The sequence below is a fragment of the Thalassophryne amazonica genome, chromosome 1 (assembly GCF_902500255.1).
Source record: "Thalassophryne amazonica chromosome 1, fThaAma1.1, whole genome shotgun sequence".
Classification (NCBI taxonomy): domain Eukaryota; kingdom Metazoa; phylum Chordata; class Actinopteri; order Batrachoidiformes; family Batrachoididae; genus Thalassophryne; species Thalassophryne amazonica.
Genome location: NC_047103.1, coordinates 32760519 through 32785580, shown reverse-complemented (window position 1 = coordinate 32785580; position 25062 = coordinate 32760519). Strand labels below are relative to the sequence as shown.

The window sequence follows — 25062 nt, the reverse complement described above, 5'->3', positions numbered from 1 at the left end:
CTGAATTTATGCGAAAATGATTGTTGTACAAAACCTTCAGATATCTGTCCCTGACATAGATGATGACTGGAGTGCCGTTTTAAGCAGAAACAAGGTGATAATCAGTGAATCGTTGAATCGTTGCTGATGGTCCAAAATGATGCATGTGGAATGAAGGCGGGGGGGGGGGGGGGGATTTTTTTTTTATGGGGGACCGTTTGGTCGGCGACACCAGATCACTACCAAAATTCTGTGGTTGTCTTTCATGCCATAATATGTGTCCGTGGTAAAAAAATTGGTGAGAATCCGTGTAGTTTTGATATAATCCTTCGAAGTGTATATAAAGTGAAACTTGATCCAGAATCTGGATCTGGATCATCTGCCAAATTTAATGGAGTCTTCCATGCCCTAATATGTATCTGTGTTGAAAATGTTGTCAAAATCTTTGCAGTAGTTTTGACATAATCCTGCTAACAGTAATCCTTCAAAGCCTATATAAAGTGAAACTTGATCCAGAATCCGGATCCGGATCACCTCCAAAATTTAATGGCTTCTTCCATGGCCTAATATGTAACTGTGATGAAAATTTAATCAAAATCCGTGCAGTAGTTTTGACGTAATCCTGCTAATGGACAGACAAATCAATCAATCAATCAATCAATCAATCAATCAATCAATCAATCAATCAATAAACAAGGGAAATCACAGATTTCTGACATCTGCCAATCCGAATCTGGATCACCTCCAAAATTTAATGGAGTCTTTCATGCCCTAATATCTATCTGCGGTGCGAATTTGTTGAGAATCCTTGAAGTAGTTTTGACATAATCCTTCAAAGTGTATATAAAGTGAAACTTGATCTAGAATCTGGATCTGGAACTGGATCACCTGCAAAATTTAATGGAGTCTTCCATGCCCTAATATGTATTTGTGTTGAAAATGTTGTCAAAATCTATGCAGTAGTTTTGACATAATCCTGCTAACAGTAATCCTTCAAAGCCTATATAAAGTGAAACTTGATCCAGAATCCGGATCTGTAACTGGATCACCTGCCAAATTTAATGGAGTCTTCCATGCCCTAATATGTATCTGTGTTGAAAATGTTGTCAAAATCTATGCAGTAGTTTTGACATAATCCTGCTAACAGTAATCCTTCAAAGCCTATATAAAGTGAAACTTGATCCAGAATCCGGATCCGGATCACCTCCAAAATTTAATGGCTTCTTCCATGGCCTAATATGTAACTGTGATGAAAATTTAATCAAAATCCGTGCAGTAGTTTTGACGTAATCCTGCTAAAAGACAGACAATTAAATAAACAAATAAATCAATAAACAAGGGCAATCAAAGATTTCTGGCAATTGTCAATCCGGATCTGGATCACCTCCAAAAATTAATGAAGTCTTCAATGCCCTAATATCTATCTGCAGTGCGAATTTGTTGAGAATCTGTAAAGTAGTTTTAACATAATCCTTGTGTATATAAAGTGAAACTTGATCCAGAATCTGGATCTGGATTCGGATCACCTGCAAAATTCAGTGGAGTCTTCCATGCCCTAATATGTATCTGTGGTCCAAATTTGATGAGAATCTGTGAAGTAGTTTTGAAGTAATCCTTCAAAGCCTTTATAAAGTAAAACTTGAGCCAGAATCCGGATCCAGATCTGGATCACCTCCAAAATTTAATGGCTTCTTCCATGGCCTAATATGTAACTGTGATGAAAATTTAATCAAAATCTGTGCAGTAGTTTTGACATAATCCTGCTAATGGACAGACAAATCAATCAATCAATCAATCAATCAATCAATAAACAAGGGAAATCACAGATTTCTGACATCTGCCAATCTGGATCTGGATCACCTCCAAAATTTAATGGAGTCTTTCATGCCCTAATATCTATCTGCGGTGCGAATTTGTTGAGAATCCTTGAAGTAGTTTTGACATAATCCTTCAAAGTGTATATAAAGTGAAACTTGATCTAGAATCTGGATCTGGAACTGGATCACCTGCCAAATTTAATGGAGTCTTCCATGCCCTAATATGTATCTGTGTTGAAAATGTTGTCAAAATCTATGCAGTAGTTTTGACATAATCCTGCTAACAGTAATCCTTCAAAGCCTATATAAAGTGAAACTTGATCCAGAATCTGGATCCGGATCACCTCCGAAATTTAATGGCTTCTTCCATGGCCTAATATGTAATTGTGATGAAAATTTAATCAAAATCCGTGCAGTAGTTTTGACGTAATCCTGCTAAAAGACAGACAATTAAATAAACAAATAAATCAATAAACAAGGGCAATCAAAGATTTCTGGCAATTGTCAATCCGGATCTGGATCACCTCCAAAAATTAATGAAGTCTTCAATGCCCTAATATCTATCTGCAGTGTGAATTTGTTGAGAATCCGTGAAGTAGTTTTAACATAATCCTTGTGTATATAAAGTGAAACTTGATCCAGAATCTGGATCTGGATCTGGATCACTTGCCAAATTTAATGGAGTCTTTCATGCCCTAATATCTATCTAGTAAGTCCCTTCAGCTGCTCCCTTGTTTGCAAAGTTGCCACAGCAAATCCAAGGTGGATCTGCATGTTGAATTGGCACAGGTTTTACGTTGGATGCCCTTCCTGATGCAACTCCACATTACATGGAGAAATGTGGCAGGGGTGGGATTTGAACCTGGAACCTTCTGCACTGAAACCAAGTGTATTAACCACTTGGCCACCACCCCTGCTATCTGTGGTGCAAATGTGATGAGAATCTGTGAAGTAGTTTTGAAGTAATCCTTCAAAGCCTATATAAAGGGAAATCTTGACACAGAATCCAGATTCGGATCTAGATCACATCTAAAATTTAATGGAGTCTATTATGTATCTGTGTTGAAAATTTTGTCAAAATCTGTGCAGTAGTTTTGACGTAATACTTCTAACAGTCAGACAGACAATCAAATAAATGCTGATGATTTTATTACGTCCTTGGTGGACATAAATATCACACAGTTTCCTCAAGTTTAATCCAACAATGAAGTTTGTTTTTCACCAGTAAAAGCATAGATTCAGTGTAAACACTGACTCCATGAGGGATCATGTGTAATTCCAGTACAACTGAATAGGAAACTATTTCATCAAGCTTTTACTGCACTGTTGCCCCTTCAAAATAAAAGCTAAAATACATGCAAACAAAGACAAAAAAACCTGATCAGTTATCTTGCTAACTAAGACGGATTAACCTGTTCAAGACAGGACACTTTTTATTGTCCTATCAGACTGAACTGAAGCCAACAGTACCCAGAAAATACAGTAAAAGAATGTTTAAATCCTTGTTTTATGGTTTACAAAATGATTGACAGGAATGTAACGTTCCCTGCAATTACTAGAACATTAGAAGATTAATAATGAGTCAATCAATGAGATTTTCAGAAGTAATTCATAAAAACTGCTGCACATTCAGCTCTGCAACTCAGACTTCTGACAGATACAGGTGAGGACCAGAGCACCTTCTGTTTTGGGCCGTGATGGCATCTTTTAACATGCAACATTCTTATAAAAGCAGACAGGCCGATCAAGCCTTGTTGGGAATTGCAGGGTCCTACAGTGGCCACTGGAGGGCACCGCTGCTCGTATGGCGCTTCTGTAATAAGGGCTCAAATGTCAAAATGGCCAGTATGGTTCTTTAAAATGTGCACAGATGATGAACGAGATTCATCAGCTGATCGAAATGCATGTGATATGGTTCCATCTGTAGTTATAACCAAGTGCTTTAACATTATAGTTTGTTGTTTCATCCATTGGTGATAGTTTGTTGACTTAAATTGAATCATCACAGTTAAAACGTATCCTCACCCAGCAGGCTGGAGATCACAGCTGTTTTTAATGACATTAATAATTTTGTTGTGGGGTCGCGTACAATCGTTTGAAATGGTCACATCTGTTATCTCCAGAGGCTGCTGGGGACTGACCACAGCAGTGGCCAGTTCTGGAAGGGCTTCTCGCTTCAAATAGAAGTAAATAAATAAAAATGCATGTACACAGCTCATGGATTCCTCAGATTATTAAAGGAATTCTAACTGCTACTCAAAATAAAAGCAACAAGGGAAGACAAATTAAAATTCAAAGGGCCCTATCTTGATGATCCATGTTGCACCGTCTAATGACTTGGTTATATTTGCTACAAGAGACATATGTGACGGAGACCAGCAGGAGTCGCTGTGCATGAGGTAGTCAAAAAAGGCCTCACTCCCCGGACAGCCAAAGGATCCTCTGCTTTCAGGCCAGAGCCCAGGTTTTAGCCAACTGATTAGAGTGTCCGCCTCATATGCTGGAGATTGTGAGTTCCCGATGGGAGCGAGGGAGAGGAGTCAACACAACACAATGCAGAAGAATGCTTCCTACTGTTTTAAATTCATCTTATTAGTAAACAGAGCAGGTCTCGGCTTCAACTTTATCTAAAGTTTGGGTCTGTTAGTGAAGCTTAGGGCTAGTGATTGGTGATCACCTTAGTATTTCTTCTGCTTTCCTGTTGCGTAATGTTGATGAATTATATCTTAATAATACTGTAGTTTTCTGGCTGACTGATTCTGTTTTCTTTTTCTCTCTATCCAAGATGCAGCTGGATCTACATGCTGGATTGGACGATTTCTGTGGCACGCGCGGGACAGACTCTGCTGTAGGGGCTTTGAGGGGCTCTATGACCCCCTCAAAGGTGATTTACAAGACATCTTCCTGAGATGTTAGCATGCTAACTAGCGATACAGGAAAGTTACCACGCAAGCTACTGGGATATATACTCAACAAAAATATAAACGCAACACTTTTGGTTTTGCTCCCATTTTGTATGAGATGAACTCAAAGATCTAAAACTTTTTCCACATACACAATATCACCATTTCCCTCAAATATTGTTCACAAACCAGTTTAAATCTGAGATAGTGAGCACTTCTCCTTTGCTGAGATAATCCATCCCACCTCACAGGTGTGCCATATCAAGATGCTGATTAGACACCATGATTAGTGCACAGCTGTGCCTTAGACTGTCCACAATAAAAGGCCACTCTGAAAGGTGCAGTTTTGTTTTATTGGAGGGGGATACCAGTCAGTATCTGGTGTGACCACCATTTGCCTCATGCAGTGCAACACATCTCCTTCGCATCATCCGTGAAGAGAACACCTCTCCAATGTGCCAAACGCCAGTGAATGTGAGCATTTGCCCACTCAAGTCGGTTACGACGACGAACTGGAGTCACGTCGAGACCCCGATGAGGACGACGAGCATGCAGATGAGCTTCCCCGAGACGGTTTCTGACAGTTTGTGCAGAAATTCTTTGGTTATGCAAACCGATTGTTTCAGCAGCTGTCCGAGTGGCTGGTCTCAGACGATCTTGATGTGGAGGTCCTGGGCTGGTGTGGTTACACGTGGTCTGCGGTTGTGAGGCTGGTTGGATGTACTGCCAAATTCTCTGAAACGACTTTGGAGACGGCTTATGGTAGAGAAATGAACATTCAATACATGAGCAACAGCTCTGGTTGACATTCCTGCTGTCAGCATGCCAATTGCACGCTCCCTCAAATCTTGCGACATCTGTGGCATTGTGCTGTGTGATAAAACTGCACCTTTCAGAGTGGCCTTTTATTGTGGGCAGTCTAAGGCACACCTGTGCACTAATCATGGTGTCTAATCAGCATCTTGGTATGGCACACCTGTGAGGTGGGATGGATTATCTCAGCAAAGGAGAAGTGCTCACTATCACAGATTTAGACTGGTTTGTGAACAATATTTGAGAGAAATGGTGATATTGTGTATGTGGAAAAAGGTTTAGATCTTTGAGTTCATCTCATACAAAATGGGAGCAAAACCAAAAGTGTTGCGTTTATATTTTTGTTGAGTGTATATATATGCACATTAAAACCCGCATATAATGGATCAGGTGGACCAAGAAATTGTGTCCATTATAATCGAAATCCGTGATATGTTTAAAATGGACAGAATATGTATAAAACAGACAAAATCTGCTATATGTATGTCATGGAATAGATACAGTCAGGAGGAGACAGATAATCAGGATAAGATTTCAAACCTTGGCTTTCTGTGATGCATATCTATGAAAGCAATAACGTGATTTAAGACTGCACAAGTGTGAGTTGCTTTTGGGTCACATTGGCATTTTTGTTACAATTAGATTTTTTTTTTCTCAATTCCAATTTCATTTATTTCAATTTTCAATTTATTTGGTTTATATAGCTCCAAACCACAACAAAGCTGCCTCAACCTGACCAACCCCTAGAGCAAGCACATAGGTGACGGTGGTAAGGAAAAAACTCCATCCTCAAGCAGACCAGACTCAGAGGGGTGACCCTCTGCTTAGACCATTCTGCCAAAAAGGTTTACAAAACAGAACACATCCCGTGTTCTGTTTTCTACTCCGTTCTTTTCATTAACAGAGTGATGGATCACACTAATGTATTACATACAGACTGTGTCCACAGTTCACTAAACAACTTCTGAATTTTTGTAGCATTTTGTGCATTTAGCCCAAGTTTCTAGTACTTGGACTGGTTAGAAGGCTATGACGCTGTTCCGCTATGATGGCCCACGATCCAAAAAAGTGCAAAAACTGAGTGAAATGGCTTAATCCGACCTGCCTCCTAACAAGCTGCCTCATATCACGCACTCCTGGTGGTCCGCTTGAGAACCAAAGAATGGAGCTCAAGCTGTTCAACTCTGAACAAAAATCACAACAAATGCTGCTTCAGCTTCAAATTTTGACCCAGATGGTGCACGATCAAACAAGTTTCAAGCTGTAGCTGCTACGAATACCGTTTAAAGACATCCAAACACAATTGAAGCTGTTAAAAGTACAAATACCCCAAAGTTACCCTGCTTATCAGCTATTTCAAAAACAGGGATGAAATTTTTGAACAGTTCAAAAATCGATCTCCATTTCAGATCTAGTGCTGATGATGGCCGTAACTACTACGCATCCCACATTTCTTCAAGATTGACAAAGATGGATCAAGATGTTCTTATGATGCTTTAAAACATGTCTCTATTTGCTTTTCAGGATTAAATGGAAAGAAACCGTGCTCTGTGGAATAGCCCCCCTATGGGCACAGTCATTGCTATCATGTAGTAATCTACAATGTGTGTGTCATAATGTGTCTAAGACCAATAAATAATTGTTACGGTACCTTTCCAACATACTGCATGTCTGTCCCAGTGTACTCTTCTAGCAAAAAGAACTGGTTCCACATCCAACCTCGTTTGGAGCGCCTGAGTGGTACTCCATTGGCATCCTCTCCTGTCAACCCTGAGGAACCCCTCCTCCCCCCTGTAGTCCTTCGCAGTGCCCTGAGCCCAGACCCCGGAGAGCTGAGGTTGGCCAGGGTCCACAGCACCATCAGGACGCATGCTTTCCGTCTATCCATGGCCACGCCACCTCAAGCTTCAATCTTCTGTGCCCTCAGTGGTCTGCGTCCAGCCGTCGGTCTTTAGTCAGAGAACTGGGTCAGGCTTCATGCTGTAATCTAGTGAAGCAGAAAATGGTCCTCAGTTTCACACAGGGCAGCAACCAACACCTGAAATATTGACATAAAAAAACAGTCAGTCAATACTGGGAAGGGAAGCAACGATTTGTTCACACGTAGCCTCTTGTTTCATAATTTGCAGTCAAATCGAGCACTGGGCTTTTTGAAGAGGGTGTACTGCTGAAATTGAGTCGACAAGAAGTTCAGCTCGAGACTGAAAAGAGGCCAAAACAGATGAGACATTCCAATTGTGAGAAGAATGTTGTGATGAACAGCCAGCGATCGGAGAAACAACTGATTCCTGACATTTTCGGAGTCGGACCGGACGAATATTTCTCTCCAAATAATTAATCCATTATCAAAACTACTGCCAGTTAATTTTCTGTGGAGCAATTATTCAATTAACTGCACCGTTAGAGAGCAGACTGGAACGATGTGCATGGCAGCCCCACATGCACACATGCACAAATATTGCACACCAAATATTAGTCCTCTGATTGATGGGTACGACTGTAATTTTACCCAACAATGTACAAACTTAAAACTTGTACAGCACACGGTGAGCTACTTTATCTGCATGAAGCTCCTGAATCAACATGGAATAGAGTGCGAGCCCCTGTGCGAAACAGCCCGTTCTATCTTTTTAAGCAATCGGCTTTAGCACACTTTGTTATCAGACCCAGCGGAATGCCAATGGAGACCCTGGGCAATGTCAACCACAGTTTGTTACCTTAAGATGAATGTAAAGATACGACACAAATCGACTGTTCGCAGAAACCACAGAGAGACCCTGACGTGGGCACCGCAATACCTTTGCCCTCCCTTGCGCAATCATTTCTCCCACCTTTTTCCGGTGTCTCCGTTATCCTCCCAAGGTCTCTCTGGTACGCGCTGGCGGATGTAAGAAAGAATCGGAACAAGAGAAACAGTGCAAGACGGAGGTGGAAGAGGAGGGGGAAGGTAGGAAGAGAAAGAAAGCCGTGTATTCTCCTTTTGTTCTCATTATTCCTCCCAGGCTGGCCGATATCCAGGCCGCCAGTGTTTCTCGGCGCAGGTTCGGAAGGAGGGGTTATCAGCGGATCCGCTGGGGAGCGTCTGCAATGTTCCTCACTATCCTCAGGTGGGGTGGGAGGGGGAGTGAGCGAGGCCCAATATATGGCATGTCTGCTCGCTCTCCAATGTGCAGAATGTTGGACAATGAGGAAACGATGTCTCTGGACTTGAATTAAGTACACTGACCTGCATGCGGAAGTGGAAACAATGAGACTGAAGGGAATGAGAGTGAAAGAAACGGAACGAGAGAAACGGGGAGTGAGACAAAAGGTGCCAGTTGAGTGCAACCGGAGGCAGTACCACTGTCACAAATGTGCTAATTTTGTCTAAGTCCAACACAAGTGATGCCACAGAACTAAAGAAAAGCCATTAAGCCCTGTCACAGTTCAACTGATATTGTGGACTCAATAAGATATGGTAGTTCCATACAAAGTCTTTTTTGTGTATTACAGAAGTTTATACAGACAGTTTGGGGAGGTGATGGTCCAGTGGGTAAAGTGTTGGGCTTGAGACCAGAGGATCCTCAGTTCAAACCGAAAAATCACTAAGGGCCCTTCGGCAAGGTCCTTAATCCCCAGTTGCCCCCGATGTGTAGTGAGCACCTTGCATGACAGCACCCTGACATCGGTGTGTGAGTGTGAATGGGTGAATGTGAGGCATCATTGTAAAGCCCTTTAAGCATCTGATGCAGATGGAAAAGCGCTATATAAATGCAGTTTGTGACCTATCTTGAGGATCTGTGGTGTACAGTGCCGATGTAACAGCATAACTTCCCAGTGAGTTAAAGGTGAAAATGCAGCGATTACAAACAAACAAACAAACAAACAACAAACCCATACATACTGACAAACATATCCTGCAAAACTTCAATTTGGCCTTAAAAGCCAAGTGTATATGTGCATGTTTTGGCAAGATATCGGGGGTGGGGGGTAAGGTACCTTAGGATACTCTCTTAGTCAACTTAAGGGTCACAGGGGGCTGGAGCCTATCCCAGCAGTCATAGAGCGTGAGGCAGGGTACACTCAGGACAGGACGCCAGTCTGTCGCAGGGCCACAAACAGACAAACAAACACAATCACACCCACTCGCACACCTACGGACAATTTAAAGATTCCAGTCCACCTAACCCACATGTCTTTGGACGTGGGAAGAAACCGGAGCACCCGAAGGAAACCAAAGCAAACACGGGGAGAACATGCAAACTCCACACAGAAAGGCTACAGGTGGGAAATGAACCCATGACCTTCTCGTTGTGAGGCAACAGTGCTAACCACTAAGCCACCGTGCTGCCCAAACAGAGTACAATGATTTGCAAATCCTCTTCAACCTATATTCAATTGAATACACCACAAAGACAAGTTATTTAATGTTCAAACTGATAAACTTTATTGTTTTTGTCCAAATATTTGCTCATTTTGAAACGGATGCCTGCAACATGTTTCAAAAAAGCTGGGACTGTGGTATGTTTACGCTGTTGACTCTGAATTCCACTTTTGTTACACTGTGCCCTCCTTTGTGCTGGATGGACGACGGGGTCCTTTATGTTCGTGTTCTCTACGTGTTATTATTAGAAGGTTAAATGTGTTTGAACATTGAACAGATCAGGAGTTCTTCCTCAAGGACACACCAAGACTTCACCTCAATCAAGGCTCAAACCCACTGACCCTCCGATTTGCAGACGTACTATATGACGTTCTGCTCTCGGTTTATTTCATTTCATTGTTCTTTCCTATTTCCATAAAGTTCTACCATGACTCGGTACATTAGTGAATGAAAAGGGAGTCAAATGATTTGTATCATGTATAGAGTTAGACAGATAGAACTGCTTGATTGCTGACTGCACTCTGTGTGCCAACGAGGAAACTGAGCGGACCACCAAATGGAACAAACGTTCAGCGACTCAGACCCACGGGGTAGTTCTACGTGTTGCAGGTGTAAACATATCCAATTCCTCCGCTTCCTTCAGTTGTAACAAAGGTGGGGATGCTAGTATTTTGATGACTAATGACACATAATCTACCTGAACTCAAGGCTTTGAACTGGTTTGGGAAATGAAACAAAAAACCAGAAACATGATATATTGCTAAGAACAAAAATAAAACCAGAAACTTTGTGTTGTAATGTTACCGAACAGAAACATTTATTTAAAAAAATGCAAACTGGATAATAATGTTATTTTTCTTCAAAGAAAAACAAAGCCAACAAAGTTGGCGGAGGTAATACACTAATGAAGAGGTTATGTTTTTGCCCGTTTGTTTCGTTGTTTGTGAACAGCCTGTAGCCCACAATTTTTCATATATCGTTATGAAATTTTTACTGAAGATTCATATCTGGATAGGCAAGACCTGAATCAATTTTCAAGGTCATAGGTCCAAGGTCAAAGTCAGGAAAAATCTTGGAAAACTGCAAAAATCCATATCTTTAAAACTGAACCAATTTTCAGAAATTCATAACTCTGTCAAAAAAGATCACATTTCTTTCATATTTGAAAGTGTTATGTAGGGTGGCATCCTTTATCGACTGACAAAGTTGGATCTGGATCTGATCCAGATTACAGATTTTGTGGACATTAAATTTAACATTAAAAACCACATTAATGTATATTTTACATGATATCTTAATCAAACGTGCCCCAATCACTCTCATATTACACAGTGAGGTGCAGACTGGCACTCACTATTGACTGACAAAGTTTGATCCGGATCTGATCCGGATTGTGGATTATATTGAAAAGCCCATTTGGCGTACGTTTTGCATTATATCCAGGGCTGTGAAAACTCTGCAGATCCGAGAAATTCTGCGGATTTCATTGTGGGGGGGTGTTAGTGTTAATCGTGATTGTCACTGAGTTTTTAAAATGTCAAGCCTTCTTTTTTATGACATCATGCAAGTTTTATAAATACACGAACACTGATCTATATAACAGATACAGATCAGTGTCCGTGGATCCAAGTCCACGGAGAAAAATTCTTCAATCAAAGTGTGGCTGTTACAACAGTTGTCATAAAGCGGGACTGGTTGGTTGCTATGGCCAAATGAAGGGGAGCCCAGCATAGCCTAGCTTGTTAGCTGCCTCATTAGCCACACACTATACAGTAAAATATAATCTACATCAGTAGACATTTTTATAACATCTGAATTAAACAGTCTATTTTATGTCACACAGACTTACAGTGAATGCTGTTAAGTGTTTTATTGGGTTTAATGAGTTGGACTGCGCCTATAAGTTGTTGGTCCTACGGGCTGCTAGTCCTGCGGTCATGGGAAGTGAAAGTTTGGGGCTACATCGGAAGTTGGTGGTTATACTCTGCCATAATTTTATATTATACACTGACATAACTTCATCATACATGTACTATCTTGACTCATTCACCTTTAGATAATTTATTCACATAATATTGCGGGTACACAGGGTATGAGTACATTATGGTGACGTAAGTTCAAGCCTGTTGTCTTATTGATTAGCAAAGTATTGCTTGAATACAACTAACCACAACAACGGACACAGTACTCTGCATCTCAATGTCATTCATGTATTCATAGTATACTTGGGTACCCGAGTACTGTCTCTGATGATGCAGAACTATTATGTGTCAGACATAATATTATAAATAACTCAGGAGTTTGCATATCCACAGAGAATTTAAGTGTGGTTTAGACTAAAACTCACTCTTAATGTGTCTCCTGTGAGGCAGTGAACTTCTGCTGTCTAATAGATTCTAGTCTTTGGTGATATTGTATTAGTAATGTGTCTGTATTTTTCACAGTGACACAGAAATTTTAATGTATTCATGAACCCATTCAACATTACCATCATCATTGTTGCATCAATGTTTTAGTCACAAGACAGTACTTCAATATACCATACATCCATTTGACATTGTACATGTAACTTAAAATGTACCCCCCAAACAACAGGCAGGGACCCCCAGAAAAAAAGCAGAAAAACAGTATAGTTTGGTGAAATCATTGCAAACAAATGTCAGCATGTTTTTATTACACTTTCTTTCTAGTCTTGCCTTGAATTTTGTGCATTCTCATAATTTATTATAATCTGTCATTCCCATCATACTACAGCATACACAAAGTGGCGCCATTCATCCTTAAGGTATGAACTTTGGAAACTGTAATTTGTCATTTATTAATTTTACATTGTGCATTGTACAACGGATTGAAATATTGATTTGTGACAATTTATATGACAAGTTTGCATCAGATATATTGTCTCAGTATACTGCTACACACTTTCCTGGGTCAGTGACTCACAATTAGTACACTCTTTTTTTCACCGAAGGACAGGTACTTTGCTAGTACAACTATAAGGGTGATTCTTAGACTACGGGCACTTATTATGTCCTTTGATCATATTGTATGAAAAACAGAAAAAAGGGGAAATTTCACACTTTTATAGTTATCTTTACAATGAAAGTGTGTTAAGAAATTTGTTCTAGTAGTCTATGATGACTTTTTCACCTTTTTTCAGCATCATTATATGCAAATATTGCCGTTTTGTGCTTGTCCCACACCCAGACTTTTGATCTTCAATGATGAAAATGAATGGTAAGGAAACGTTTTTTCTAATGTTTTAAAATATCTCTGAATAAAATATCAGTAAAATAATCAAAACATAATTGGGGTATTCAATGTTATACAACTGTTGTGATTTTTTTAAACAAAATGTAGTTGTCCCACACTATTGCCGTAATTTCCACCACAACACTGTAATGTCCCTTTAAACAGTTTGTATGAAAGATTGTTTGGGTAGTTTCTATGGAGATAAACAGTGACATCAGAGCACGTCTTCTTCTTCTTCTTTGTCTTTCGGCTGTTCCTGTTAGGGGTCGCCACAGCAGATCAATCGTTTCCATCTCACCCTGTCCTCTGTATCTTCCTCTGTCACACCAACCACCTGCATGTCCTCTCTCAGCACATCCATGAACCTCCTCTTTGGTCTCCCTCTTCTCCTCCTGCCTGGTGGCTCCATCCTCAGCATCCTTCTCCCTATATACCCTGGGTCCCTCCTCTGCACATGTCCAAACCATCTCAATCTCGCCTCTCTGACTTTGTCTCCAAACCGTCCCACCTGAGCTGTCCCTCTGATATGTTCATTCCTATTCTTGTCCATTCTTGTCACTCCCAAAGAGAATCTCAACATCTTCAGCTCTGCCACCTCCAGCTCTGCCTCCTGTCTTTTTGTTAGTGCCACTGTCTCTAAACCATACAACATAGCTGGTCTCACTACTGTTTTGTAAACTTTCCCCTTCACTCTTGCTGATATTCTTCGGTCACAAATCACTCCTGCCACCTTTCTCCACCCACTCCACCCTGCCTGCACTCTCTTCTTCACCTCTCTACCACACTCTCCATTACTTTGAACAGTTGACCCCAAATATTTAAACTCATCTACTTTCACCACTTCTACTCCTTGTAACTGCACTATTCCACTGGGCTCCCTCTCATTCACACACATGTACTCAGTCTTGCTTCTACTGACTTTCATTCCCCTTCTCTCCAAAGCATATCTCCACTTCTCCAGACTAGACTCAACTTGCTCTCTACTCTCACTACAGATCACAATGTCATCTGCAAACATCATAGTCCATGGGGACTTCTGTCTGATCTCATCTGTCAACCTGTCCATCACCACTGCAAACAAGAAAGGACTCAGAGCTGATCCTTGGTGTAATCCCACCTCCACCTTGAATGAGTCTGTCATTCCGACTGCGCATCTCACTGCTGTCACACTATTCTTGTACATGTCCTGCACTACCCTAACATACTTCTCTGCCACTCCAGACTTCCTCATACAATACCACAACTCTTCTCTTGGCACCCTATCATAAGCTTTTTCTAAGTCCACAAACACACAATGTAACTCTTTCTGTACTTTTCCAACAGTATTCTCAGAGCAAACATTGCATCTGTAGTGCTCTTTCTCGGCATGAAACCATATTGCTGCTCACAGATCTTCACCTGTTTTCTAAGCCTAGCTTCTACTACTCTTTCCCATAACTTCATGCTGTGGCTGATCAGCTTTATGCCTCTGTAGTTACTGCAGCTCTGCACATCATCCTTGTTCTTGAAAATAGGAACCAGCACACTTCGTCTCCACTCCTCAGGCATCCTCTCACTTTCCAAGATTTTATTAAACAATCTGGTTAGAAACTCTACTGCCATCTCTCCTAGACATTTCCATGCCTCCATTGGAATGTAATCTGTTCCAACTGCCTTTCCACTCTTCATCCTCTTCATAGCAGCCCTCACTTCTTCCTTGCTAATCTCTTTTACTTCCTGATTTACTCTCACCACATCATCAAGCCTTTTCTCTTGCTCATTTTCTTTATTCATCAACTCTTCAAAATATTCCCTCCACCTTCTCAGCACACACTCCTCACTTGTCAGCACATTACCATGTGCATCTTTTACCACCCTAACCTGCTGCACATCCTTTCCAGCTCTGTCCCTTTGTCTGGCCAATCGGTACAAGTCCTTTTCTCCTTCCTTACTATTCAACTTCTTGTACAGCTCGCAATATGCCTTTTCCTTTGCTTTTGCCACTTCTCTTCTCGCCTTACGCTGCATCTCCTTGTACTCCTGTCTACTTTCTTCATCTGTCCGACTATCCCAAAACTTTTTCGCCAACCTCTTTCTCCTTATGCTTTCCTGGACCTCTTCATTCCACCACCAAGTCTCCTTGTCTTCCTTCCACTGTCCAGATGTCATACCCAGTACTGTCCTAGCTGTCTCCCTCACCACATCTGCAGTACTTTTCCAGTTGTCCAAAATTGCTTCCCCTCCAACTAGTGCTTCTCTCACCTGCTCGCTAAATTTCACACAACAGTCTTCCTCCTTCAGCTTCCACCATCTGATCCTTTGTTGAGCTCTCACTCTCTTCTTCTTCTTTACCTCTAAAGTCACCACCTCACAGTCTGTGATTTCTTTTAGCTTGCATCTCCTTGCACCTTCCTCCACTCTTACGAGGTCTGTCAATAAAGTATAGGTCCTTTTTATTTTTTTCAAAAACTATATGGATTTCATTCATATGTTTTTACGTCAGACATGCTTGAACCCTCATGCGCATGCGTGAGTTTTTCCATGCCTGTCGGTGACGTCATCCGCCTGTGAGCACTCCTTGTGGGAGGAGTCGTCCAGCCCCTCGTCGGAATTTCTTTGTCTGAGAAGTTGCTGAGAGACTGGCGCTTTGTTTGATCAAAATATTTTCTAAACCTGTGAGACACATCGAAATGGACACGGTTCGAAAAATTAAGCTGGTTTTCTGTGAAAATTTTAACGGCTGATGAGAGATTTTGAGGTGATACTGTCGCTTTAAGGACTTCCCACGGTGCGAGACGTCGCGCAGCACTCTCAGGCGCCGTCGTCAGCCTGTTTCAAGCTGAAAACCTCCAGATTTCAGGCTCTATTGATCCAGGATGTCGTGAGAGAACAGAGAAGTTTCAGAAGAAGTCGGTTTCAGCATTTTATCCGGATATTCCACTGTTAAAGGAGATTTTTTTAATGAAAGACGTGCGGACGGGTCCGCGCGTCGGGACGCAGCCGCCACGACGCTCCGCCACAGGAAAAACACCTCTGTTGGAAGCCTTAAGGACAAGTTGGAACATGTCCAGCTGTTAAACAATTTCTCATATACTCACTCCACTGAAAGCCATCAAAAGCCGCCTGGATTTTACAAATGGTTATCAACACGGAGGTGTTTATCCTGTGCCGCCGCACCGCGCCGGCTGCGTCCCGACGCGCGGACCCGTCCGCACGTCTTTCATTAAAAAAATCTCCTTTAACAGTGGAATATCCAGATAAAATGCTGAAACCGACTTCTTCTGAAACTTCTCTGTTCTCTCACGACGTCCTGGATCAATAGAGCCTGAAATGTGGAGGTTTTCAGCTTGAAACAGGCTGACGACGGCGCCTGGGACCGCTGCGCGACGTCTCGCACCGTGGGAAGTCCTTAAAGCGACAGTATCACCTCAAAATCTCTCATCAGCCGTTAAAATTTTCACCGAAAACCAGCTTAATTTTTCGAACCGTGTCCACTTCGATGTGCCTCACAGGTTTAGAAAAAATTTTGATCAAACAAAGCGCCAGTCTCTCAACAACTTCTCAGACAAAGGAATTCCGACGAGGGGCTGGACGCCTCCTCCCACAAGGAGTGCTCACAAGCGAATGACGTCACCGACAGGCGTGGAAAAACTCACGCATGCGCACGAGGGTTCAAGCATGTCTGATGTAAAAACATATGAATGAAATCCATATAGTTTTTGAAAAAAATAAAAAGGACCTATACTTTATTGACAGCCCTCGTATATGTTACCCTGTGCTCCTCCCTTATCTTAAAGTAGGTATTCACCACAGCCATTTCCATCCTTTTTGCAAAATCAACTACCATCTGTCCTTCCCCATTCCTGTCCTTGATACCATATCTACCCATTACTTCCTCATCACCTCTGTTCCCTTCACCAACATGCCCATTGAAGTCTGCTCCTATCACCACTCTTTCATGCTTGGGCACACTCTCCACCACCTCATCTAACACACTCCAGAAATCTTCTTTCTCCTTCATCTCACAACCTACTTGTGGGGCATATGCACTGATGATATTCATCATCACCCCTTCAATTTCCAACTTCACCCCTTTAACCTCCAACACACTTTTAACATACTCTTCCTTTAAAATGACCCCAACACCATTTCTCTTCCTGTCCTCACCATGGTACAACAACTTGTACCCACCGCCAATGCTCCTGCTCTTACTTCCCTTCCACTTGGTCTCTTGCACACACAATATGTCTACCTTTCTCCTCTCCATCATATCAGCCAGCTCTCTCCCTTTACAAGTCATACTACCAACATTCAAAGTCCCCACTCTCATTTCCACCCTTCTAGTTTTCTTCTTCTCCCGCTGTTCGTGGCAACGTTTTCCTCCTCTTCTTCGTCGTTTTCGCCAAGCAGTAGCCCAATTTCCACTGGCACCCTGTTGGGCAATAGCACCGGTGGTGGACGTTGTTAACGCGGGCCGCGACCGATCCGGTATGGGAATTCGATTCTGAGTCTGCATAGTTGAGTTGGCTTGTTTTACGCCGGATGCCCTTCCTGACACAACCCTCCTCATTTATCCGGGCTTGGAACCGGCACTCATAATGTACTGGCTGCACACCCCATGAGCACATGTATATAGCGCCAAATCACAACAAACAGTTGCCCCAAGGCGCTTTATATTGTAAGGCAATGGTGTGGTGGAAATTACATTTACAAGGCCAATCGTGCCTGTAGTTAAAGAATCACCCATAAATACCAGAACTACTCTCTTAGTGGCTACAACTGCTCCTCTCCTTCCCATTCCCTGTCTTCCTGTTACTCCTCCTCCCCCTGAGTTGGGTAGACCTGAATAATACACAATAAATGTCTTTTCTAAGGACACAGGTAGCCTGTAGCACAAACCTGAACTCAAACCACTGAACTCAAAGTCCTTCAGTTGTTAATCCAACTTCTAAGCCACAGCCACCTTCTCTGTTGTTAGCCAACAAAGACATGGGATTTCAATCAATCAATTCAATCAGTTTTATTTATATAGCGCCAAATCACAACAAACAGTTGCCCCAAGGCATTTTATATTGTAAGGCAAGGCCATACAATAATTACGTAAAAACCCCAACGGTCAAAACGACCCCCTGTGAGCAAGCACTTGGCGACAGTGGGAAGGAAAAACTCCCTTTTAACAGGAAGAAACCTCCAGCAGAACCAGGCTCAGGGAGGGGCAGTCTTCTGCTGGGACTGGTTGGGGCTGAGGGAGAGAACCAGGAAAAAGACATGCTGTGGAGGGGAGCAGAGATCAATCACTAATGATTAAATGCAGAGTGGTGCATACAGAGCAAAAAGAGAAAGAAACACTCAGTGCATCATGGGAACCCCCCAGCAGTCTAAGTCTATAGCAGCATAACTAAGGGATGGTTCAGGCTCACCTGATCCAGCCCTAACTATAAGCTTTAGCAAAAAGGAAAGTTTTAAGCCTAATCTTAAAAGTAGAGAGGGTGTCTGTCTCCCTGATCTGAATTGGGAGCTGGTTCCACAGGAGAGGAGCCTGAAAGCTGAAGGCTCTGCCTCCCATTCTACTCTTACAAACCCTAGGAACTACAAGTAAGCCTGCAGTCTGAGAGCGAAGTGCTCTATTGGGGTGATATGGTACTATGAGGTCCCTAAGATAAGATGGGACTTGATTATTCAAAACCTTATAAGTAAGAAGAACAATTTTAAATTCTATTCTAGAATTAACAGGAAGCCAATGAAGAGAGGCCAATATGGGTGAGCTATGCTCTCTCCTTCTAGTCCCCGTTAGTACTCTAGCTGCAGCATTTTGAATTAACTGAAGGCTTTTCAGGGAACTTTTAGGACAACCTGATAATAATGAATTACAATAGTCCAGCCTAGAGGAAATAAATGCATGAATTAGTTTTTCAGCATCACTCTGAGACAAGACCTTTCTAATTTTAGAGATATTGCGTAAATGCAAAAAAGCAGTCCTACATATTTGTTTAATATGCGCATTGAATGACATATCCTGATCAAAAATGACTCCAAGATTTCTCACAGTATTACTAGAGGTCAGGGTAATGCCATCCAGAGTAAGGATCTGGTTAGACACCATTTTTCTAAGATTTGTGGGGCCAAGTACAATAACTTCAGTTTTATCTGAGTTTAAAAGCAGGAAATTAGAGGTCATCCATGTCTTTATGTCTGTAAGACAATCCTGCAGTTTAGCTAATTGGTGTGTGTCCTCTAGCTTCATGGATAGATAAAGCTGGGTATCATCTGCGTAACAATGAAAATTTAAGCAATGCCGTCTAATAATACTGCCTAAGGGAAGCATGTATAAAGTGAATAAAATTGGTCCTAGCACAGAACCTTGTGGAACTCCATAATTAACTTTAGTCTGTGAAGAAGATTCCCCATTTACATGAACAAATTGTAATCTATTAGATAAATATGATTCAAACCACCGCAGCGCAGTGCCTTTAATACCTATGGCATGCTGTAATCTCTGTAATAAAATTTTATGGTCAACAGTATCAAAAGCAGCACTGAGGTCTAACAGAACGAGCACAGAGATGAGTCCACTGTCTGAGGCCATAAGAAGATCATTTGTAACCTTCACTAATGCTGTTTCTGTACTATGATGAATTCTAAAACCTGACTGAAACTCTTCAAATAGACCATTCCTCTGCAGATGATCAGTTAGCTGTTTTACAACTACCCTTTTGAGAATTTTTGAGAGAAAAGGAAGGTTGGAGATTGGCCTATAATTACCTAAGATAGCTGGGTCAAGTGATGGCTTTTTAAGTAATGGTTTAATTACTGCCACCTTAAAAGCCTGTGGTACATAGCCAACTAATAAAGATAGATTGATCATATTTAAGATCGAAGCATTAAATAATGGTAGGGCTTCCTTGAGCAGCCTGGTAGGAATGGGGTCTAACAGACATGTTAATGGTTTGGATGAAGTAACTAATGAAAATAACTCAGACAGAACAATCTGAGAGAAAGAGTCTAACCAAATACCGGCATCACTGAAAGCAGCCAAAGATAACGATACGTCTTTGGGATGGTTATGAGTAATTTTTTCTCTAATAGTTAAAATTTTATTAGCAAAGAAAGTCATGAAGTCATTACTAGTTAAAGTTAAAGGAATACTCGGCTCAATAGAGCTCTGACTCTTTGTCAGCCTGGCTACAGTGCTGAAAAGAAACCTGGGGTTGTTCTTATTTTCTTCAATTAGTGATGAGTAGTAAGATGTCCTAGCTTTACGGAGGGCTTTTTTTTATAGAGCAACAGACTCTTTTTCCAGGCTAAGTGAAGATCTTCTAAATTAGTGAGACGCCATTTCCTCTCCAACTTACGGGTTATCTGCTTTAAGCTGCGGGTTTGTGAGTTATACCACGGAGTCAGGCACTTCTGATTTAAAGCTCTCTTTTTCAGAGGAGCTACAGCATCCAAGGTTGTCTTCAATGAGGATGTAAAACTATTGTCGAGATACTCTATCTCACTTACAGAGTTTAGGTAGCTACTCTGCACTGTGTTGGTATATGGCATTAGAGAACATAAAGAAGGAATCATATCCTTAAACCTAGTTACAGCGCTTTCTGAAAGACTTCTAGTGTAATGAAACTTATTCCCCACTGCTGGGTAGTCCATCAGAGTAAATGTAAATGTTATTAAGAAATGATCCGACAGAAGGGAGTTTTCAGGGAATACTCTTAAGTCTTCAATTTCCATACCATAAATCAGAACAAGATCTAAGATATGATTAAAGTGGTGGGTGGACTCATTTACATTTTGAGCAAAGCCAATTGAGTCTAATAATAGATTAAATGCAGTGTTGAGGCTGTCATTCTCAGCATCTGTGTGGATGTTAAAATCACCCACTATAATGATCTTATCTGAGCTAAGCACTAAGTCAGACATAAGGTCTGAAAATTCACAGAGAAACTCACAGTAACGACCAGGTGGATGATAGATAATAACAAATAAAACTGTTTTTTGGGACTTCCAATTTTAATGGACAAGACTAAGAGTCAAGCTTTCAAATGAATTAAAGCTCTGTCTGGGTTTTTGATTAATTAATAAGCTGGAATGGAAGATTGCTGCTAATCCTCCGCCTCGGCCCGTGCTACGAGCATTCTGACAGTTAGTGTGACTCGGGGGTGTTGACTCATTTAAACTCACATATTCATCCTGCTGTAACCAGGTTTCTGTAAGGCAGAATAAATCAATATGTTGATCAATTATTATATCATTTACTAACAGGGACTTAGAAGAGAGAGACCTAATGTTTAATAGACCACATTTAACTGTTTTAGTCTGTGGTGCAGTTGAAGGTGCTATATTATTTTTTTCTTTTTGAATTTTTATGCTTAAATAGATTTTTGCTGGTTATTGGTGGTCTGGGAGCAGGCACCGTCTCTACGGGGATGGGGTAATGAGGGGATGGCAGGGGGAGAGAAGCTGCAGAGAGGTGTGTAAGACTACAACTCTGCTTCCTGGTCCCAACCCTGGATAGTCACGGTTTGGAGGATTTAAGAAAATTGGCCAGATTTCTAGAAATGAGAGCTGCTCCATCCAAAGTGGGATGGATGCCGTCTCTCCTAACAAGACCAGGTTTTCCCCAGAAGCTTTGCCAATTATCTATGAAGCCCACCTCATTTTTTTGGACACCACTCAGACAGCCAGCAATTCAAGGAGAACATGCGGCTAAACATGTCACTCCCGGTCCGATTGGGGAGGGGCCCAGAGAAAACTACAGAGTCCAACATGGTTTTTGCAAAGTTACACACCGATTCAATGTTAATTTTAGTGACCTCCGACTTGCGTAACCGGGTGTCATTACTGCCGACGTGAATTACAGTCTTATCAAATTCACGCTTAGCCTTAGCCAGCAGTTTCAAATTTCCTTCAATGTCGCCTGCTCTGGCCCCCGGAAGACAATTGACTATGGTTGCTGGTGTCGCTAACTTCACATTTCTCAAAACAGAGTCGCCAATAACCAGAGTTTGATCCTCGGCCGGTGTGTCGTCGAGTGGGGAAAAATGGTTAGAAATGTGAACGGGTTGGCGGTGTACACAGGGCTTCTGTTTAGAACTACGCTTCCTCCTCACAGTCACCCAGTTGGCCTGCTTTCCCGGCTGCTCGGGATCTGCCAGAGGGAAACTAACGGCGGCTAAGCTACCTTGGTCCGCACCAACTACAGGGGCCTGGCTAGCTGTAGAATTTTCCACGGTGCGGAGCCGAGTCTCCAATTCGCCCAGCCTGGCCTCCAAAGCTACGAATAAGCTACACTTATTACAAGTACCATTACTGCTAAAGGAGGCCGAGGAATAACTAAACATTTCACACCCAGAGCAGAAAAGTGCAGGAGAGACAGGAGAAGCTGCCATGCTAAACCGGCTAAGAGCTAGTAGCTGCGCTAAGCTAGCGGATTCCTAAAAACACACAAAGTGAATAATGTGTAAATAGTTTAGAGGTGATTCAGCAGAGGGAGTGCTTTGGTTAAGGCACGTGAAGATTACACTGTGAAACAAATCGTTATCTAGGTAACTAGATCAATCTAACTGCGCAGATTAAACAGCTAACAGATACAGCAAAACACCGCTGTGCTCCGGAACAGGAAGTGATACAATACCGCAGTGAGGCAAGCCTCTACTGGTGGATTTAAGCGTAATGAAATGACATGGAGGCTTTTGAATACGCCGCCATGTGGACTCTCCAACCCTGAACAGTGCATTGTCTCTGCTGCATGTCAAAACGAGCTGATGGGTTGTTTGTCCCGCTGCAGTCACATGAAGGACTGGAATGGCATTGGAAGACATATCCATCAAACATTAAGAAAGGTAGACAAATCCAAGCACACACAAAGCCAAGGTAATTGCTTTCTTTTAAACTGTCTATCTCCCTTGGAAAGTAACCACACCATACTATGCTGTTAGGACAAAAATAAAATAAAATTCCACTCCTGGCTTCTTCTGCTACTTTTCTGTTGCTGTAGGTGCAACTGCACACTCAAAAAACTGATGCATTGGATGAACTCAATTCAATTATGTGCAGGGTTTCCACTTAATAATTATATGTAGTGCCAACACAAATAAAGCACATCCATGCAAGATAATGCAATTCAATTTAGTTGGGACTACATATATTGATTATATGGAAATCCTGCCTATAACTGAATTGAGTTCATCCAATAAGTCATTTGTTTGAGTGATACACAAACAAAACAAACAAACAAAAAAGACTCATTGGATTGGATTCCATCTAATAAATATATGTAGTCCCAACTCAGTTAAATTACATTATCTTGCATGGATGTGTTTTATTTGAGTTGAGGCTACATATATTTATTAAATGGCAATCCTGCACATAACTGAATTGAATTCTTCCAAAGAACCATTTTTTGAGTACACCTTGAATACTCATGCAACCATCTCTGAAAACTAGTCAAGACCCCGTCAATGTGCAGTAGTATCGAAGTACACTCTTGGATGAACTCACTTCGATTATGTGCAGGATTTCCATCTAATAAATATATGTAGCCCCGTATAATTGAACTGAGTTAATCCAATGCATCGGTTTTTTGAGTGTAGAGATCCTTAATGCTGGGACACACAAAAGTTACCCCCGCTCCTCCCGTGGAAAATGAGCACTGTAACTGGTCAAAAGTACTGTCCGAGAGACACTGCCGTTTGTCAAGGGAATGTAACAACATTATGATTTCTGCCTGAAACCACAAACTCTAGTTCCAAGATGCTGAACAAATGTGACACAATGTGCTAAACAGTCAGAGGTGTTGGAAGTTATTGATTTTACACTGACGGGCTGCTGCCCCTGTAGTTTTTATGTAAAACTGGGCCAAATGCGTCCTGACTGCAGTGCTGTACTTAACATATGGTCACCAGATTGATATCGACCATCTCAGCTCGCACTCAGAAAGACTGGACTAAATCAGCAACTGTCATCCGCGTGGTCTGGTGTCAGAAAACAACAGTTTAGCTGGCATCGCTAAATTTCGAAACAACAGATGATGATGCCATGTCCACAGAGCGCACAGTGGAACTGATCTCGATCCAGCCATCTATGCGTTTCCAATGCCCACTTACTCCAATTAGGGGGGACTGGAACTTATCCCTGATCTGGATCCTATGGGCAAAAAAAATGCTCCAGTGGTTTAACAAAAACCCACACAAGTTCACTTTTCAAATGCAGTTAATCTGACAACGCTAAGGGGCAAACAGGGAGAGAGGGACTGTGAAGGAGAGGAAGGAACATCCTGTCAGAGCAGCGTCAGCAATCAGGATGGGAGACGGGCCCATCCATTACGCTACCTGTCTTCTGCAGGCAGTCGAGGCATGCCCTGTTTTCCCCTTATGAAGCAAATTGCAAACGACTGAAGCAGGGGGTAATGTCCCCTCTTCCTCCCCCTCCCCCATGCCTTGCAGTTTGCAGGGTTTTGCCCTCCTGCTTATACCTCCAGCCCCTCCCGTAGCTGCCTCTGCCTACTTTGCTTGCAAAGGCCGGTGCTGATATGCATTATCGCCGGGCTTTTCGCTGAAAGCCAGTCACTTTGCATGTGTCCTCTGCCTGGCTCAGCACACGGAGGGAGGAAGGGGGAGGAAAGACTCGCAGGTCAACAGTGCATGTGCTGATAGAGGCAGGTGAAAGTGAGATGTACTGTCAGGCTTCTTAATAACACCCATAGAGAAAAAGTTCCTCAAACCGCTCTCTAGCCTCGGCTTTGTCAACTCTCACAGCACGAATATTTCCAATCCAAATTTGCTCGATGACTGGCTGATGTTTTCCCCAGCTTTCCCTCCAGTATTTTCCTTTTTTATTACCCTCCCCGCCAACTCCCAGCGCACACGACTTTATGAATTTACTTAATTGATGCTCGTGAGGAGCATGTGGGACTTTGAGCTATTGATTTGCTGTAGGCTTCAACGTGCTTGAAAATACC

General features: G+C 42.0%; 1 protein-coding gene across 1 annotated transcript in view; it reads right to left on the bottom strand.

The window, feature by feature from the left end:
* LOC117507846 (cadherin-6-like) overlaps positions 1–25062 on the bottom strand; it is a 199034-nt gene that overhangs the window by 133471 nt on the left and 40501 nt on the right. The window contains 1 exon segment of the mRNA XM_034167633.1: positions 7164–7550. Coding sequence (XP_034023524.1) covers positions 7164–7400 — 237 coding nt within the window. The 5' untranslated portion in view covers positions 7401–7550.